This window comes from Tasmannia lanceolata, unplaced genomic scaffold (assembly GCF_043159265.1).
Source record: "Tasmannia lanceolata isolate RefF3 unplaced genomic scaffold, GAP_Taslan_0.1 ptg000008l, whole genome shotgun sequence".
Lineage (NCBI taxonomy): Eukaryota > Viridiplantae > Streptophyta > Magnoliopsida > Canellales > Winteraceae > Tasmannia > Tasmannia lanceolata.
The window spans coordinates 36,763,068-36,783,433 of record NW_027518685.1 but is presented as its reverse complement, the minus strand read 5'-3'; the positions used below and the strand labels follow the sequence as shown (position 1 = coordinate 36,783,433).

The 20,366-nt window shown below is 37.9% G+C and overlaps 1 protein-coding gene across 1 annotated transcript; it reads right to left on the bottom strand.

Annotated features, from left to right (window-relative positions):
- Positions 1-973: 973 nt before the first annotated feature.
- Positions 974-20,040, bottom strand: LOC143885300 (uncharacterized). The gene is made up of 8 exons (XM_077389406.1): positions 19,314-20,040; positions 18,889-18,910; positions 14,055-14,111; positions 13,881-13,962; positions 2,366-2,461; positions 2,084-2,208; positions 1,983-2,001; positions 974-1,564 (listed from the first exon to the last, which is right to left on the bottom strand). The coding sequence occupies exons 1-8, from the start codon at positions 19,411-19,413 to the stop codon at positions 1,343-1,345; spliced, it is 723 nt and encodes a 240-aa protein (XP_077245521.1). The 5' UTR covers positions 19,414-20,040; the 3' UTR covers positions 974-1,342.
- Between the last annotated feature and the right edge of the window lie 326 nt (positions 20,041-20,366).

The following is a 20,366-nucleotide window of genomic DNA, read 5'->3' as shown; positions in this document are numbered from 1 at the left end:
TGTTCAATCCTAGCATTGGATAATGTATATGTTTGATCAAAATCAGAGATCTCTGCTTGCTAATGAGTCGACTCACCAGTGGACTCGGTTTTCTTCAATCACCTACTGAGTGAACATCATGTTTTAATTGGACAATGAGCATCTGAAATCTCACCGATTTCGCATTTGTATATCAAATCACCAGTTGACTCGGTCATATTCAACCTATAGCACAAGTAAAAATCACCCAATGGGAGTCTTCTTCCTGGAGGGAAAAAACAGAGGCGAGAAGAAATGAAAATCATTGCCATTTGAACGCACATCTTTCTTTAATTGGAAAAAACGCAGAGAGTTGCTCACAAGAAGAAATGAAAAACTCTCTCCTAAATCCTTATTTTGGGAGTAGAAGATCTAAAATAAGGCCTAACAAATGAACGGTTCAGATCACTTAAATGTAGGACCCACTATGTTGGTTAAGCATGCCACATTGTAGATGATGATTTCTTTCTATCCTTAATACCTTATAGGCCTATTCTTTTGGGTATTAGTTTACCCCAGATAGGTGCAATTGTGATGGTTACTTGCAAGGCCGGCGACAGGGAGATAGTAGTCTATGGAAAGACCAATGGGAAATAAAGTGGTGCTTTGAAAGGTTTTGACTATGCAAAGTGAGGAGCTAAGGCTTGCAAGGCCATGTCTCACATGCCTCCCGAAGGCAATGGAAATAGAAGAGCCATGCTCGAGGTATATATGAAGAGGTTATTCTCAAGAGAAAACCCTTTGCTTATGCTCCCAAGACTCCCTACAAGGAATGTAAAAAATCCAAGCCACCTCCTCTCAACCCCCAACATCCACAAACGACTACAAGTCCCCAAATAGAGGAGTTTTGGATGGCCAACTCAATGTTTCTAGCCTTTTCTTTTAATCCAATCTGTTTGTTAAATCCAATGGCCGATCACGAGCGAAAAAAATGTACAACATAGTGGAAGTTAGATAGCCTCAATCCATAAAATCCATAAATCTGCAAAATCACTAGTATCAAATGATAAACTGCTAAATTTCAATTAACATGGACAGAGGACAAGTGCAGAAAACAACATAAGTAAATTCCAAACAACAAACACAATCATAATAAACAATGTATAATTCTTTCACCATCTCTGAGTACTAATGCGCACACAATTCATCTCATCATCAATATCAATAGAATCATCACTTCCTCGTAATATAATAAACCAGATTGAGGGACAAATCTGAAAATTATGACTGCAATAATGATCACCATGATAAACCCAAAGTAGATTTGCTGGAAAAAACTTCATGGTGATTGCTTGTGTACACTGTTCTGCTTTCTCGATTATGATCATCGGGAATAGCCAGAAGGAGGATAACCAGGTGGAGGGTAACCATGAGACTGAGGTGGGGGATAGCCATAGGGCTGCCCATAAGCCGGTTGAGGTGGATATCCTACCGGAGGTGGAATAGGCTGATCTAAACGCGACATCTGCTGAATAGGGGGCACTCCCATCGCTGATGGTGGCCCAAACACACCATCTCTTTTATCCATTTCAACTTTATGCTGGGTCTGGAATACTCCACAGTAACATCAATCAGCTAAATATATATTAGGAAATAAGGCTCCGTTTCTTTCGACGTAAAATGGGTGAAAAAACGCATTTTACGCCCATTTTTACACTTAAAAATGAGCATAAAATTTGTTTTATGTTCATTTTTATGTTGAAAGAAATGGAGCCTAAGTGAAAGTTAATAGAGATAGATATAAGAAAATGATATCAGCACAACCATTCTTGAATTATTGCACAAAAACAGCTTGTATTTTCCTCTTTAATTGTTTTGTAAGAGCTTTTTGGGAACTGTAATAACCCTTGAACGCTCTTTAAATAATAAACGACAAGATGGGTGAGTGCAATTATAAAAGCATGGTTGTGCTGATATCATTTCCCTAGATATAATATAGATATAATATATTGAATTTTTCATACCTGCATGCACGCACAAACCCTGCAAAGCAAATGCAAGTGGTAGAATTAATAAGAGGATTTAAAATTTTAGCATATGACGGGTAGGGAAGGAAGGAACTTACGAACAATAAACGAAATCAGAAACACAGGATAGTATCTGAGAAGCCTCTTGAAGTTCACTACTTCCAACAATACATGCAACTATGGAAAATATGCATGCAAGTTGTTGGAGGCAGAACATGAATCCCTACAGCACCATAACCATAGGAAAGAGTGCCTAAGTTAAACTAGGCGTGGAGTGATTAATTTAATTTGAATTGCTGACAAGAAGAGAGAGAGAGAGAGAGAGAGAGAGAGAGAGAGAGAGAGAGAGAGAGAGAGAGAGAGAGAGAGTGAGAGAGTACAATAATGCAGTTGTCACATTGTGTTGTCTGTATATTGAACTCATCTTGCAGCAGGAAACGGGTTGAGGCAACTGAATTCGGAAAGCAGAGAAAAACCTGAAGGAATGTACAAATCCATGAGTAAATGGGGAAAAGAATAAAAAACAGAAAAGCAGTAAATATAAAACACATGATGTAGATGGTAAATTCTAATCAAGGCTTAAAATTTCGGTTTCGGACATAGCTGAAACCGAAATTTAGGCCAAAACCGGTAAAAAAACAAATTTTAAACTCGTACCGAAATTTCGGAAAAAAGTAAATTTCAGCCAATTTTTTCCGAAATTTCCGCTGAAATTACCAAAATTGTTCAGTTACAGGTAGTTTCGGTTTCGGTCTTGACCGAAATCCGAAGAATCCGTCAAAATTTAAAACCATGGTTCTAATAGATTCCCTAAAAGTTACCCTACTCAACATTTTCTTTCAAAAAATAAAATAAAAAATAGATTCCCTAAAAGAAGCAGATAAATAATATACTTTTCAATATAGATCAAACACAAGCTCAAATGTCAGCGCTTAGTGAATTTACAATATTTTGTTATAAATGCTATATTTAGAAAAGGTTTGCTTGGGTAGAATGGTCAGAATTGTTTTTCCAGATAACAGTACTGCTGCAAAACAATCAGAACTGTGGTAAATAGTTGATTTAGACTATAAAAGTGTGTGTTCAAAATTAACATGAAATTCAGTTAAAATATTCTAATAAAACAGTGCTATAATAGCTTAAATGAGCCACAGTACCATGGCTTACCATCCTCATCATCTCCACTGCACATCTAGCGTACTTGTCTAGTGAGTGGCAGTGTTTATATAGTGGGCCACCATAGGGATGGACCATTGCAACCAGACGATATTAGCTGTAAGGGACTGTAAGTGGAGATTTCAGAAAATGTGGAGCAGAAAAGAGGCCATGGCCCATACTCAATGGTCAATTCCTAGAAGTACTACTTGGTCTACTTGTGGTGCTTCATTTTGTAGTGGTCTAACCATGGATCCATGGGTCCTTGTTCACAAAGTAAATACAGTAATTATTTTTCAAGGCACACCAGACAAAGGCATCCTCAAGTAACATAGCACCTCAAGGAACACAAGATTCAATTAACCTACCAATATTAATAAAACAAATAATTTTCACCCTTTAATTCAATCGGTCAAAGTGAACATGCCCTATAAAACTTGTCTTGATATATAAAGTACAAAAATCAACCTATTCATCCATTTGGTAGAGTGAAATCAGGAGGCTCTCACCCAATTTTAGTTAATAGGCATAGAACTCAAAGGTTCAAAGCAGACGATTTATCACCTGGTCGTAAGGTGAAGAGAAATTGTACAGAAGATCATCTAGCCTCCAACCTCCAGGTATGGAAAAACAGCCATGAAATCCATTTTTTCATAAATTTGCAATTGATGGCTTTGTATAAACACAAGGGACCACCTAAATGATTTTTTGCTAAAACTTTATGATGTAGAACCGGGAAGAGAAATAGAAGCAGAGGGAAAAGAGAGAAGAATAAGAGGACGAGTGGAAGAAGAAGCATAGAAGAAGAAGAAGAGAAGATAGGGAAGAATAGAAGAAGAGAAGAGAGAAGAATAGAGGAGAAGTCTTGGGGGAGAAGAAGAGAGGAAATTGAAGGGAAGAATCTCAATCAATCTTTAATTCATCAAAGGCTTCTAATCCCTAATAAATGAGGCCTATATATAGGCAATGGAACTAAAATTCTATGGAAAATAAAAGCCCTAAAAACTAAATAACATGAAAAAATAAAAACATATAAATAAATACTAATGGGCAAATATGACACTTATTTGGCCTGCTATCTGCATCATTACCATTTAATTTTAATTAACTTAGGTTTTATTTTCAAAATATAATCTAATTAACAAAATATAATCTAATTAACAAGAATCAAGCATAATGCATCAACATACAACCATGGCCAAAGAAGGGCATGCAATCGATTCATTCAACCAAAAAGTAGAAAGAATACAATGTCAATTGGTGATTCACACAAATGAAGTTGTGGTAATTCTCATTGTTAATAAAAGAAAAAAGATTCATGGAGAGGATCACTCAATAGAGGTAAGAGGGAAGAGAAGAGAACAAAAGGGAAGGGAAGAAGATTGGAAGAAAAAAACAAATTACAATAATGCCAGTCGTGAAAATGGGACCCTATTATAAGTTATAACCCACATCATAAAACCCCTAAAACTAGTCACTAATACAGCAAATAAACCACCAAAAAATACATTCTAATCAAAACACAGCCTCAATCTAGAGAATAGATGATATCTATGCTCAATTTGGAACAAAAGTGTGAAATCTCTCACGACTAAGCTCTTTGGTGAAGATGTTTGCTATTTGATTGCTTGGACTTCACGTATGGAGTTGAAATATGTAAACTGGAGATCTTATCTTGATTAGAATAGTAGTCAACCTTAATATGTTTAGCCATCTCACGATAAGTTGAATTGCTTACTATATGAATTGCCACCTTTGTCGCCACAATATCATAATCCTCCGCTACATAAAAAACCTAATTTTCCCATGCATTCTTGTCAAGCTTATCTGAACACTTCTCTAAATTTTGGTTATCATGACCACAATGGATATACTTTCTGACTCCGCGACCTCTTACCACATCCTCCCCCTAACTCATGGCGGCCTCGACAACCTTAGCCAAAGGCATCTCCTCATCCTCTAGTACTATTACATATGTCTGTTGCAATCATTAGAGAAATATCAATCACCAACATTACCACTGAAAGTTGACGACACACCAATACACTGATGTGAAGAGTATAGGTTGGTAAGAGAGGAGAGCTCTTTTTTAGCCAAAATCTTCACAAAGAGAGTGATATTTAGGGTTGATACCACATAGGAATTTAGCCACTTTAAACTCCTCTCACTATCTCTTCAATAATTCTAAATCATCAGACAAGGGTCGATATACGCTCAACTTATCCCACACACCTCTCAAAGTACACTAGTACTCATTGAGGGATTTATGTCCCTGCACCAACATGAAATATTCTCAGAGTTCATAAGTACGAGTATTTACAATTCAAAATTAGTCTGAGAAATATTTTCATGCGATGAGTAAATCTCCTTAATTGTGTCCAAAACTTCCTTTGTTGTGTCTAGAAACATCTTGATCGAATAGTTCCCCCTTAACAAGTCCTCGTATCTACTGCTCACGATTCATGAACACGGCAACAAAATTTTCACATAAATGAGAAACCGAGTGTATCATCCAAGCCACATGAACACAAGAAAGGTACTATTCAAGCCACGAGAACAACATGAAGTCCACGCAGACTAAACTCCATGCATGTGGGTAGTGCACAATCTATAGCCCACATAGAAACTCCAAATCTGGATATCACCACTTACCATGCTCTAATTGGGCAGCATCACAATTCCTCCTTGATAGAACTTACATAGAATTTCTATGCACAATCAATGGGAAAAACCTAGATCTTGTGGTTCGATCAGTATGAGACAAATCTAGGATTTTTAATATATGTAACTAGAAGGAAAACAAAAAACCAAGATGGGGATGCTCTGATACCATGTTAAAGCAAAAGAAAGAAGCTGAGTCGTGGAGAAGATCACCCACGAAGTAGAATAGAGGGAAGGGAAGAGAGGAAGAGAGATTTTGTAGACTCCCCACAAAATCCGTACCTTTATATTTATAAAGGGGATAGAAAACAAGAATTACAATAACAACATTAATGAAAATAGGCCCCGCCATAACCATAAACTAGTCACTGATACATCAAGTAAACTGCTAAAAGCACATTCTAATCTCTAACACGCACAAAGGATATTTGTTTTTGGCTAGAAAATTTGTACATGAGAAGATTATTGCAGTAAGGTTTCCTAACCACTTCAAAGAGCCATAATTCTAATACATTAGAAAGATTAAATGAATCTATTTAAAAAATAAATAAATAATTTATACGAATCTAGCTAGGACAAAAGCCAAAAGTGTTATGGAGCCATATTGTTACAATGCGATGCCGTAGAAGGGTATCAAAGAAGTACTTAGAATTACTTACAATTTTAGAAAAGAGCTTTGTCCGATGAGATATATTGATGAACTCCTTTTTTGGGGTGGGGTTGGGCATCTGACCTTCTGCCTATGGTAGAGCCGTTCCGTCTACTCAAAACATACCAGGAGAAGGGGCCCAGGAGGAGCTAAAACCACTTTCGACAAATCCATGCCAGGAATGAGTAGAAGTAGAGTAGATTCAGAAATTTGAAATGAAAGACTTGGGGCCTCTTCAATCTTTTCTTGGAATATAGGTTGACCGATCATCTTCAGGAATGAAATGATCACAGCACAAAGATGTTCTTGACCTCCTCTCTCAATTTGGAATGACATCATGCAAGCCTATATTGACTCCAGCTGAAATGATTCAGAAGCAGAGTGCATATGAAGGAGACCAAAGACTTGATCCAAGGAACTATACAAGTATGGTGGGAGGCCTAAAGTCTTTCACTTTGACCCGGCCCGACATGACGTTTGCTTGTCCAAAATCAATATAAGCCATGGGAAGAGATAGTAGTTATGGTCACTAAGGATACCGGAAAAAGATTCCTGAGTTGGCGAGATGCAGTGGACGACGCTCCCAAGAGTAGAGAATTCCTAGACTCTTGGCAGATTTCAGTTTAATTTACTGGGATGGATCTTCGATTGGGGGCACATCATGAATGACGAATTCTGGGGTTCTTCTCTTGGTTAAGATGAGAATCTCGTTGCCCTTACTAATAGAGGGCAGAGGACGGCGGCTGAGCTGGTTTGGAGCCTTGAACCTTGAGGGAAAGTTTTCGTCAAATAGTATTTTACCAAATGAGGTTTTCTAGGCCTAAGCCTATTTGATATATGTCTATTTTGGAGATCTGGAACATCTTCTAGGGCTATCACCTTTCAACGGATAGCAGTCCATGGTAAAAGTCTAAGCAGGGATCACTTAACTAGGACAACCTCTTGTTGTTTTTGGAGACTTTTGAAACAGCCAAACATATTTGATGTTGTATCCTAGGTCAAACAAATACGGTTTTCCTTTTTTTGGACTTTTCAATGTCCACCCGAATATAGTAAATAGATTCACTTGCAGAGTTATTGAAAAGGTGGTGCCATCCAATGGAGAAGTCAGATTTCGAATGCTTATGGAATGTAATTTCTCTCGTCAATAACATGGAGTATATTTGCTATTAAAAAACATCATGGAGTATATCTAGAAGTGAAATACTCGTGTCTCAAAGGGTAGTCGATGTGATATGTCGGCGATGATTTTAGTCATCATAACAAATGTATCTAAAGAAGCCTTGAAGAAAAAATGCTTCAAATGAATCCAATTAAATCACACTTATTAATGATTGAATCGGTATATGCAACAATTTCTCGGACCCAGCATGAGAGAAGGTATATTGAGAAGCCCCAATAGACGATTTCATGAAATTAAACTCTGAAAGAAGCTCTCAGGTGTCAAGCATTTAAGGGATTGGAAGTAGTCAAGCAGGGTATGGAGGGATAATTTCTGACAATTTGGTTGATGTCCTATTGGCTGACACGGGTCAGGTAGGAAAAGAGCATTTAATAGACGCGGAAGTGCTGAAAATATGGCACAAAATGTCCAGATCAAAATGACTCAAAGCAGGTGATAGAATAGCATAAAAAGAAGCTCCCCCCCTTGGAGATTTGTATATAACTTCAGAAACAAAGTGATCACAGTAAAAATTGAGATTGGGTTGTATACATATCAGATGTACATCATATGTACAAATTTTTGGCTGTATAATTTCTGACAATTTGGGTGATGTATAACTAGGCGGCCTATAGTTGGTTCTGTGAGTTTGCCCTTTGTATCGTCCTTTGGACGAGTGCATTTTGTATGTATAAATTTTTGCTTCATTAATAGCATATGTACATGTGAATCGTGATGCATGCATGAGCCATGGCTCACCAAGGATTGGCATATGCAGGGGCTATGGTCCACCAGACCTTAAATAACCTTAGGGGGGTTTCTTTCTTATTTATGTTTAGCTAAAAGTTCTTATATTTAGAAGTTATCTAGCTGGACATAAAATGTACTGTGTATGTTAAAGTAAGGAGTTTAAGTGAGGGCTAATTGTTTATTTCATCTTCCATTATTCAAGGGTTTAAAAGAGGGCGCCAAACCCCACGAAGTTTCGGGTTGTTGGACTTGATTTCACTTTTTAATGTGATATAATATTAATAAATAAAAAAGAGAACAAAGATCTAAGACCAAGCTGGTCCAGGCCTCCAAGCAAAAAAGAAAAAATGGAAGACAGAAAAAAGAAACACACACACACACACAGAGACCAACCATCCCTTTGGAAGGAAGATGGTCGAACATCTCAAGACGGCCTCTAGAGACATGACCAAATGCCTAACCCATCTTCCTCAGTATTGGCGGAACAGAAGACATGTTGGAACTCAACCGCATGCCCCTCCAAATAGTCAAGAATCTAATCCAGAGCATCATCGAACACCCAAAGGAAACCCCTGTCAAGCTTCACCCAATTGATGACATTGAGAGAATCTCCCTCAACCACCAATGAATCAAGCAATGAAGGATCAATATTGTGGAAGCCCTGCAGAATGGCTCAAACTCATGTCTCATGAAGCCTCCCCAATGGGTCCCGAAAAGGCCCACCGACCGAAATTGTCAGCATCAAAGAGAAGGCCACGAATCCTACATGGACCTGGATTCTCTGTGCTTGAAACATCATTTTTTTTTCCTGAAATGGGGCTTGAAACACCAAAGTACCTGAAGAGCACTCATTTAAATGACACCCCGGTTATAGTGGATAGTCGATTCAGACATGCCATTGAAGGCTAGAAGCACAACCACTCAATGGATCAAAGAGAGAATATCCTGCTAAATACTATGTCCGCTCCTACTTAATCCTAAAATCCTTCGATTTCTCTCCTTCCAGATCAAACAAATAGATGCTGCAATTGCATTACTCCAAGACAAGCTTCCCCTCTCAGACCAGAGGGCATGGGCCCAAGCTTCAAAAAGCTCGGTTATATGGAACAATATAACCCATGGAGCACTGAAAAGGCCAAAAAATGAAGGACCAAATCTCCCCAACAAACCTGCAATGAATGAACATGTGATCCACTGATTCTTTTTTTTTTTTTGAAATGATCCACTGATTCTGTATCCACATAAAACATACAACACTCATTTAAAACCATCCTTTGATGTCTACAAAGTTGGTTAATGGTCAAAAATCTTTTCCAAGGAAGTCGTTTAGCAGAAGGCACACACATGAGAGCAAGAGAAATAGCCACATGTAGAACTAACCACCTAAAAAAGGAGCACACCAAGAATCACCCTCTGGGGTTCGGAGCCCCAAAACATTCTATCCTCAGCTTGCAGCATGATGAAGACCAACTCTAGACGCACATGAAAGCTGCCATTGTATTGATTTCCTTGTCAAAAAGTCCCGCTGAATTTGACCTCCCACTCCATAACACCTGTATGGCGAACAAAAATCCACTAACACTGGCCTATTTATCAAAAGGAACTCTAAAAAGGCCAGGAAAGGATACCTTGAGAGGCTGGTCACCACAGCAAAGATCATGCCAACGGAGTCTTCATGAAAAATAGATAACTTTCTCTTCCTGGTTGCATCCTTCAGTTTGTGGATTTGAGGTGGAGCTTAACGAACCACTAAAGGGCCACGTGATCCAACTTTCATTAGGTAAAGCTATTTTAATTGGGCATAAAGGGGTATTGGTTTATATTAAGGTAGGGGATTAAGATGGGGTAATTGTGTCTTTCCAACTTTCATTATGTAATGGTCTAAAAAGGGAAGCCAAACCCCACAAACTATAGGGTCATTGGACTTTATTTTTCTATGGGAAAGAGAGAACTTTCTCTTCATTGTTGCATCCTTCAATTCGTGGATTTGAGGTGGAGCTTAGTAATGGATTTTGAGTATTTCCCTTCTAGTAATATGCTTTTACACTCGCCCCTCTAATTCGATTTCTTCTTGCTATTTTGTGTGAATTGGTCTTCATTATTCTCTTATTTTCTTCCCTAGCTCTTTTTTTTTTGTACTTGTTAGATTATTTGAAATCTAACACCATTTGGGGAAAGACGAATTTTTCAAATTTATGGTTATCTTTTAAGAACAGAGGAGAACCACCTCCTTACTTGGTATTTTGGTCATGAAAAATGGTAAGACGGGTGGGGGATTGGTATTGCTTAGCTTGTGCTTACTGCAACTTTAAATGGCGGAGTTGTTGTCGATGGTGTAAGCAGAAAAAACGGGATCACCTATCTGGAGTTACCCCATCTCCAAAGGGGGGTTTGTGGAAAGCAAGAAACAAGGAGAAGTAAATCCGAAGGCCTGGAGACTGGGGTTGCTTATCCTGCGACTATCTTAATTTCAGATGGTGGGGCAGATGTCGAAGGTTCCTTTTGGATAGAAAGAAAGGTGCTTCAACTCTTGACGCAAACCACACCATTTCGAAAGCCCCCCTTGGTTAGTAAGGAAGATGACCATTGACCGGACTCTGGGATGATCTCCTCATCGGTCGAGGGTGATTCTCCGCCATAACCAATGTATGAGCTTTGTGTCCGCTAAAATTCTTACTCCATGGTGGAGGTTATCCCCTTCCCTTATCCAAATTCGAATCTCTAGCTAGTATTACACAGTTAGAATTGAAATCCAGAAATCTCTAGCTAGTATTACACAGCTTTGTGTCCGCTAAAATTCTTACTCCATGGTGGAAATTATCCCCTTCCCTTATCCAAATTCAGATCTCTAGCTAGTATTACACAGTTAGAATTGAAATCCAAAAATCACAGCGGGGCTCCAACTCTGCTCCTTCTGAGCTAGGCCACTGTTCGGGGCTACTACCCTCCCCGGGGAATGAAATTTTGACTTTGGAAAGGCAGCCATCGGCAATGGTGATGGGGCCTTCTCTACAGCCTTTGGATAATCAGGGAAGGAGAGCCATTGATCCCTTGGGGCCCGCTCCTTTGAATTCAAATTTCAAACTTCATTACTCAGCTGAAGTGTCAGGAAATCTGCAGGAGGAATTTCCTTCCCCCGCTCTGGTCCCTTCTGTGATTGGCGGAGGTGCCTTGGGATCATCAAACACTCAACCTGTACAAGATCGCCCTTTACCCATTGTATCGGGTCCCACTAAGGAAGGTTTGAGGCCGAAGGGTCCTTATCATTCACCTAGGCGTGCTAGCTTTGCGCCTGTTGACCCGGAAGGACAGGCTTGCGAAACCAAGAAAATGTTTGGGAGTCTCTAAATCTGGGATTTCTGAGCTATCTTCCCCTGAGGTATCTTTTGGGTCAGAGTCCAGACCTCGAAAGCTGAAATCTAGCTTTGCATGGAAGCAAAGATCTAAAGTGGAAGTGTCCGGTCGTCATAGGGGGTACCCTCGTGGAAAATTACCTATGAAATATGGATGCTTCCAATAAATTTCCTTTTGAATGGCTGAAGAATAAAAAGAGAAATATTGCCGCGACCCATGTGAGTTCTGGGTGGGTTCCCCAAATCCCCAAGGTATGTGCCGCTTATGGATGAAGGTTATCTGGGATCTCCCCAGCCTCTGGATGATGGTGCTTGGGATTGGGGAGGCTTCGAGGAAGGTACATCTACTATTTATTGACCCTGCCATTGGCAGTGTTGAGATGGTATTTCACGAAGGAATGAGCATATTTATTTAAAGAAAGGAATGATAGGGATTTCCGTTTTGGGATAAGCATTTAAGGCATTTTAAAATTTTTAATTCAAGTATTCAACTTTTGAAGTTTTCTTCATCATGGGAAGTCGAAAAGGTTTCCTCGAGTTGGGATGGATGTCAATGAGTAATACGGCGCCATTAATGCCCATTTATGGCAGGAAGATATTTTTGTACGCCAAAATGAGTGTGTATGGACACCTGGCCCTTGATCAGTGGTCATTTTATGGTGGTGTTTTACAAAAGTAGGAATTTTCGTCTCTTCGATTTCCTTGCAAATAGTAAGAGTAGAGGAAAAGAAAACACTCAAGAAAACCAGATGGAAAGCTTGAACGATACCTCCTTAACTCGGCCATCTTCCTCGAGTACTATGATGGTGGGCCGGAAGAGGAAGCGTACTATGTGTTTAATGGAGATAGCGGAAACTTTGAGCAGGGTGAAGGCGATGGTCTACAATGAAGAGTTGGCTTCTAAACTATTGCCAACGCCGAGAGAAGTCATTAGGGACTTCTTGAAGAGCCAGTGGAAGCTCTTCAAAGAGGCCGCTAACAGGAGGCTGGAAATATTTTTTAGTGTAACTGGGTCGCATAATGTTAAAGAAACCCACTCACCGATGCATAAGCACCCCTTCTTCGCCAAGGTCTTGGAGGATGAAAAGAACTTGAGGCGTTTACGATGGGAAGAAGATAAGCAGTCGGGAATTAAGAAACTGGAGGCTAAGATTAAATGGAAAAGAGCACCTGAAGAAAATGATCTAAATGTCGAGGAAGCCCCGGCTATTAGTCTCGACGAGAAGGTTTTTGCATCTGAGATTGAACGACTCTTGTCGGACTTACAAAAATGCTCAACTTAAGGAGAACACCAAGACGTTCAATAGTAGGTTGTACAGGCTTAGACAAGTATACATCAGGGTGTTGAAAGGTTTTTCTTCAGGAGCCTTAGATTGGAGGTATTTTGTTTTTTGGATGATGATAGGTTTAGAATGAGCTATCTTGATGGAGGGAATGTTGCTGAAGTGGCTTGAGGAGTTTTTGGATTATGGCCAATTGGTGATCCACTGGATCCCAAATATTGTAAATCACAATGGGACTCCTTGTCCCTAACCTTTGTAATTCTCTTATCAGTTATAATATATATGTCGTTTTCAAAAAAAAACAACACCGTTTGGATCTGCTACAACAGTCATCTTAGACTGATTTAGTGTCCTGTAACTGCATCAACATGTTCAGTGAAGAACAAATAGAGGATGTAACGGTCAACCTCTACATGCTTTTTACGTCAATAAATACAGGGGTGGAAGGCAACGAAACGGCATAGTTATCAGGTTGCAAAATAGCATAGTTATCAGTTGTTACCATACAGAGACACCAGCGAAGCTATGTCAATGCCTAGTCTCTAGTGTCTTTTCACTAGAAGTTATCAATGCATTTACAGACATGGCATGTTAGACTACCTTGACATTGGATCCAAAAAATGAATCATTCTTTTTTAAGAAACTTGATAATGAAAGTTTGATTTTTGTTATTTTTTCGGGATTGAACAAAGGGAATAATTCATTTTAATAGATACTTTACCATCCGCAACAACAAATACCACTTACAATAAAACCTCATATGCATCTTCTTTATCCACCCATTATGCTTATTGTGACGAGATGGAAAATTAGAAAATCTCTTTTTCTTTTGGATGAAGTAAAACTAAGATGCATAGCAGGAAAAAAAAAACAATTCTATACCTCAGTGCAGAGACAAAGTTCAGGACAACGACTTTCCCCACACCTGCCGCTGCATGGCATGTATCCAGCACAACATACATACCTACAACAAACAATAAACAAAAGTATCTCAAAAACCCACTTGCAGAATTCTCATAATCAAGAATTCAATAAAAAAAAGAAGATCAAAATTACCTTGACATATCATTATAAAGTGCCCGTTTGCGGAGCAAGTATGACACACATGGTCCACTACAATGAAATAATAAGTACATTAGATAGGCTGAATTGAAGAAAGAATTTATTAATTGAATAAAACAAATATACATATTTCTATGTACTGGGATAAAATAAACCAAAGTTTTTCCTGAAATTCGCCATTTTTTCAGCAAGAAATAGCAACATGATGGCGCCAGATGCATATTGTTAAGAAATAAAATAGTCAGAACTAGAGCAAGAATAATGCAAATGTTGGAACTAGCAAGCCTGGCAGTTTTTGACATGCAATCAAAATCAATCTATTAAACATCTATCATCTTCTTAATTTTTGTAAGGAACATTGAAAAATTAAAAACAAATAACTATGGAGCACCAAAAGAGATTTCTTCTCTTATGAGAGTTTTCTAGAAACATGAGACTAGTATGAACTTCACTTCACATGATTGCTTTACATCAGGAATTTTTGTTAAATAAACTGCTAAGCAACAAAATTATTTTAAACAATAAAATATTTTCTTTTAGCGTAATAATTCTATGCAATATACAACTCCTCCAACTCTTTTACATGCTAGTTTATCAGAGACATGATGAACACTTAGCCTCATACAGCACACATGTCTTTAGGAGCAGGAAGGAGAAGCTATAATTCTCAAGAAAGTATTGAAGGGAAAGCAGAATATGAATTTATGATTAATAAAGCATCAAAATTTAATAGATACTTTTTATAAGAAATAAAGTCATTTCTGAAATTTTTTTTATAATAACTTAGATTGTCGACAACACGAATGTTTCACAAATTTCTAAAGCTGCAAATATATAAATAGTCCAAGTAAAGTTAAAATGGGTATGATGGAGCCATCGTAGCAATAGCCACAACACTTTATTGGAATATATGTTCAAAATATGTGTCAACTAAGAGATTCTCACAAACTTCGATACATGGATACCTGTATAGATCCAATGTCCCATGGCCGACGTGATAAGATAGTGATACTTATACTAGACATTGCATGTATACTTGTGTTTGTCAATCATGTTTCAAGTACATGACAGTCTCATAGAATATTATCATACTATTTTATTTTTAATGATATTATCATGCTATTCTATTGTTAATTGTGCATATTCACAACTTAAAAATTTTGATTATTTGAGTCTTAAATATGCTATAATCAATATATTATTAATCATTTCTTATAAGTTTAACCCAGTTAAAGTTTTCCAATATTTACTTATATTTTAGAGCTCTCAACAGACTAGTTTCAAGTAGGATCCACGCTTGCCAAGTCACAACCCATTCAGACCCTTAATGGATTAGATCTTAATCAAATCCTCCTGGGATCCTTATCTAAGTTATAGTTGTTCAAATCAAAGCCCACTCTGAGTCATATGGACCATCCAAGGGTCAACGAATTGATACGAATCCAGAAAAAGATCTCATTTCACATCTAAGAATGACACTCCCAACTCTGAACCTGTTCAAGCATCACAAACACAATCAGTTCAGATCCTTAATGGATTAGATCTTAATCAAATCCTCCTGTGATCCTTATCTAAGTTCTAGTTGTTCAAATCCAAGCCCACTCTGAGTCATATGGAGCAGCCATTGCATCAGATTCAACAAATTAATACGATTCCAGAAAAGATCTCATTTCAAATCTAAGAATGATATTCCCAACTATAACCCTTTTCGTTAACTATTATTCTTTGGCCTTGCATTCAACTTGGCATACTCAAATCTCCAAGTATTATGCATCACTTACAAATTTTACTTTTGAGAATCAGTATACTGTTTTTTCGGAAACAAAATCTGTATATGACTTAAAATGTAATACTAGCCAAGTGGGTAACATGTTCTTTCATGTCAATTACAGGAACAAAAACCATAAGCAGAACACATAAAGATCCTTCTGGCTTTCCAGAAATGCATAGAGATTTTTGCAATAGCCACGCAAAGAGAATAACATCCATGGGATTACTTAATATTTTAGGGTTTACATGCCCATTATGAATCAAATTCTAAATTAGCAGTTGGACATGAACCTAAGTTATCAAATAAATTTTGGAAGGGCATTACATTTTATTGACTGAGATGGTAACTCAATTTTCATATATTATGGTATTCTGTTTTGAGGAGACCATTAAATAGGAAGGAAATTTGTGAAAAAATAAGAAAGACAGAGTACAAAATCTATTAAACATGTGGGGGCCTAAATCAGCAAGTGAACATGAATCAAGTTTTAAGATATAATCATATGATCACATATTACAAGATATATAAACAGTTTTATGTATAGAGTTGAAGGACAATTATGTCGCAATTTAACATTTATGAGGATAGTAAGTTCAGATTCAGAATTATAGGGAAGGGATATTTGTGGTCTTTTTAGTGCTTCATTAAATTCAAGGGTCTCTTACCCAAGGTTACCTGGAATGTGGTTAGTTCCGGTATGCGGTACGAGAAGGGGTACGGGGTACAATGATAGCCTGGTACGCGGTACGATGAGGGTAGGCTAAGTTGGTTCGCTATATGGGGTGGCGGGTCGGTTTGGAGCGCTAATCCGGATCGCTATGATGCTCTCTCTCTCTCTCTCTCTCTATCTAGTTTAATGTAATGCCAAGAGATGCTAAAGCATTGTTAGGCCTTATCTTAAATATGATAGTCAGGCATATCAACTAGCGGTTGCTGACAATTTTTGGAAAAGGTAATCACATTTCATTGCTATTTAAAAAAAGAGTTTAAAACTTGTATTGCCAATATCAATTTTTAGGAAATGCAATAGCATATGACATTTGTTTAAAAAAGAGGTTAAAACGTGCAGTACCAATGTCAGTAGGCTTGTGGTTAGATTTTTTATTTAGGGTGTTTAGGTGGCTGAATGCCTTCCACGATCTCCTTTGTCCCTCATCTCTTATGCCATTTACAAACCTCTCTCTCTCTCTCTGCAAAACCAAGGAAGCAGGGAAGGAGGTTTTACAATATTGTACATAGATTGCATTTCAATTGGCGATCTTCAGTGGAAGTTCCTGTGGGAACAACATCTGTTTCAGGTTAGTCTCTTTACCTCTTCTAAGTTTCTTCTTTTTTTGGCCTCTAATGAGGTATGATTAGATTGAAGCAGAAGGAAAGTTATTCTTTTGTTCGCTTTCGCCATTCTTCCCTCTCTCTCTCTCTCTATGCATCTCTCCCTTTCCTGAGGGTTGCTCGGGTCGCCATTTTTGGCGATCCGGGTCGAAAACGACCGAGTCAGCGACCCCGGATTGCGGGCATCATTGCTCTTACCTAAAGATTCACTAGGGGCATTAAATTTACCCAGCCAGAATGGCTTGGAAATGGGATCAAGGAAAATTTCAGCCCAACAATTATTTAAGAAACATTAGTTCCAGCCAAATAGTGGTATGTTGTGGTGAAAATAAATGAAGTATTAATTTCCTTTTATGGAAGAACAACAGAAATCGACCAGAACCAATAAAGATGGATTCTAGTATGTGTGAGCGAACTGGTTTTCTAAATATGCTCTCATCAGAAAAGAACGGAGTTAATGATATTTATGATCACGGATAGGCTTTGTGTTTCTATCTATAGCATTATGATTTTATTTAGTGAAACTATTAGTTCAAGTTTGATGGTTTGAGGAAGTAAAATTGACCAGTAGCTCTTCAAAATTGACTACACAGAACTAAATGAAACCATGGATTAATAATGCCACCAACTCCCTAACCATCTTGTTTCTGCACTAGAGTGCTATTTGAATATCAACTTTGAAAAGCATAGCAGATCAAAACAAACTTATTGGCTCTTTTGGCAAAAAAAATCATTATGAATGAGCATGTAAGCTCGTTTTTGAAATCCAACCCCATTGAAAGATCCAAGAGATGGAAATTTACCAATTCCTCAACATTCACTCATCAAGCAATATCATCAATGTCAAAAAAACACACAAAAACTTCAAAATTCTCAAAGGTCAATACAAATTTACACCAAGTCAACTCTCCACAATTCTTTTAAACCATCTGATCAAGAACCCCAGGTCTCACGAAAACACACAAGAACTTTAAACATTCTCAAGTCAACACAAATTTACACCAAGTCAACTCTCCAAAATTCTTTTAAACGATATGATAAAAAACCCTAGATCTCAAAAAAATAGATTTTTGGCAATGAGTTTGTTGCAACAAAGTAGAAATGAGCAGCGCACAGATTAACCAACGATAGATGAAAAGAGAGTAACAAAAGAACTATAACATTCTCAAAGCTCAACACAAATTTACACCAAGTCAACTCACCGGAATTCTTCTAAACCATCTGATCAAGAATCCTAGATCTCACACAAGAACTTTAAACACTCTCAAAGGTCAACATGATTCTCAATGGTCAACACAAATTTACACCAAGTCAACTCTCCAAAATTCTTCTAAACCATCTGATAAAAAAACTAGATCTCACAAAATAGATTTTTCGGCAATGAGTTTGTCCCAACAAAGTAGAAATTAGCAGCACAGAGAACTTTCTGATCGTAATATCATAATAATAGGTATAAATTGGATCAATTTTAAAACTCTATAAGTTGAAGTTTCTCAAAAGTTAACACAAAGTCACACCAAGTCAACTCTCCAAAATTCTTCTAAACCGTCTGATAAAAAACCCTAGGTCTCAAAAAAATAGACTTTTCGGCAATGAGGTTGTAGCAACAAAGTAGAAATTAGCATCACAAATTAGACAGCAATAGATGAAAAGAGACTAACAAAAGAACTAAATCGCAATTCTGAATCGATCCGAAAAGGAAACTCAACGGAGCAGAGTACTCACCACCAAAGGGAGAAACAACAATCTGCACAAAATCAAACCAAAGTAAGGTTCTAATTACAGATCAGAAAAAAAAAACAGAAAAAAAAGAAAGAAAGAGAAAAAAAAAAACAGAAATACAAATGTCCAAAGACTCAGTAGCTGTTTGGATACCTGAGTTTTTTTTTTTTTTTTTGAATAGAGGATACATGAATTTTATAATCCAGGATTGTAAAGTCCTGGATTTTAAAGGCAAAAGTCTAGATTTTAGAAGTTAAAACCTAGATTTCATCAGCTAAAACCTGGATTTTATAATCTAGGATTGTAAGATAAAGGTTTTAGCTTATAAAATCCAAGTTCTAGCTTGTAAAATCAAGGTTACAAACATGGATTAGAAAATCTATGTATCCAAAGGCCTAAAATAGAAAAGAAAAGAAGAGAATCCTTACATGGAAAATCCGCTTGTATTGTGCTCATGAGATCGGTGTGCCAGACATTCCGGTAGCTCTGCCGGAGCTGCATCTTATTCAGATGATCTTGCGACGCCATTGCCGGAAGATTTTCCGAAGAACAAAACCCTAACCCTAACTCGAAGAAGAAGAAACCCTAACTCGAAGAAGAAGAAGAAGAAGAAATGGGAATGCGGGGGTGTTAGAAAGGAAAAAGAGGGGGGTTTTATTTTTGAGGAGCAACGGAACAAAACTGTCTTGGTGAGTCTTTGTGAAGTAAACGGAGAAGAAGAAGAGGCTGAGTAATGCCAGATCAGTCAATCCGACGTGGACCTACTGTTTTAATTGGAGTAAACTCCGCGAAGAACGCAAAACGCGTAGAATTTCAAATTACGCGTTGATCGGGCTTGGATTCTTCATTTTGATCGATCCTAGCCGTCCGATCGACGGACTTTTGTGGGTTGAAGGAGATTTGTTGAGTGAGGTGTAATGGACGCATGGATTTCCAAGATCGTCCATTTAGTGGGGCCTACTTTCAATTTCCAATGGCCCACGCATTATGCAAATTTTATTTTTGTCCTTTTATAAAAACAAGCAAGAAAATGGCTTTTATGACAATAAGGCATTGAAAAATGAAAAATTAAAAGAATGATTAATGCATTTGTGTGAGGTGGATCTAATGGGCGTGCCCTTCCCTCTGGGTTTTTGCAAGGGCGCCCTTTAATTTAGCATTTCCCTACAAATAGATATACCCAAACTGTTCATACACTGGACGTGGCAAATGCGACCCGTGCCCAACCCACCTGCAAATTTGCAGGCACGGGTCGGGGTTTTAGTGACCTGCGAAAACCGAACCGCGGGTGACCCAACCAGCAAAAACACGGGTCAGGTCGGGTCAACCTGCGGGCACCCGCGAGTTTTTAGATTTTTTAAACATTTTTTATTTTAAAATAGAAAATGAGATCAAGGGCTAAGAGTATCTCAGTCTTACCGGAGTGGCACAATTCATTGGCTGAGGAAATGAGATGGAAACAAATGGATGATTGAATGCGG

Bases quoted from the DNA above. Each gene is read 5' to 3' on its own strand.
- LOC143885300 (XM_077389406.1), bottom strand. From the start codon at position 19,413: ATGGCGTCGCAAGATCATCTGAATAAGATGCAGCTCCGGCAGAGCTAC. The intron at 2,462-13,880 runs GTATAGAATTGT...ACATTCCTTCAG, and splicing joins AACTTTGTCTCTGCACTGAG to GTTTTTCTCTGCTTTCCGAA. The intron at 2,209-2,365 runs GTACTCTCTCAC...ATGGTGCTGTAG, and splicing joins AATGTGACAACTGCATTATT to GGATTCATGTTCTGCCTCCA.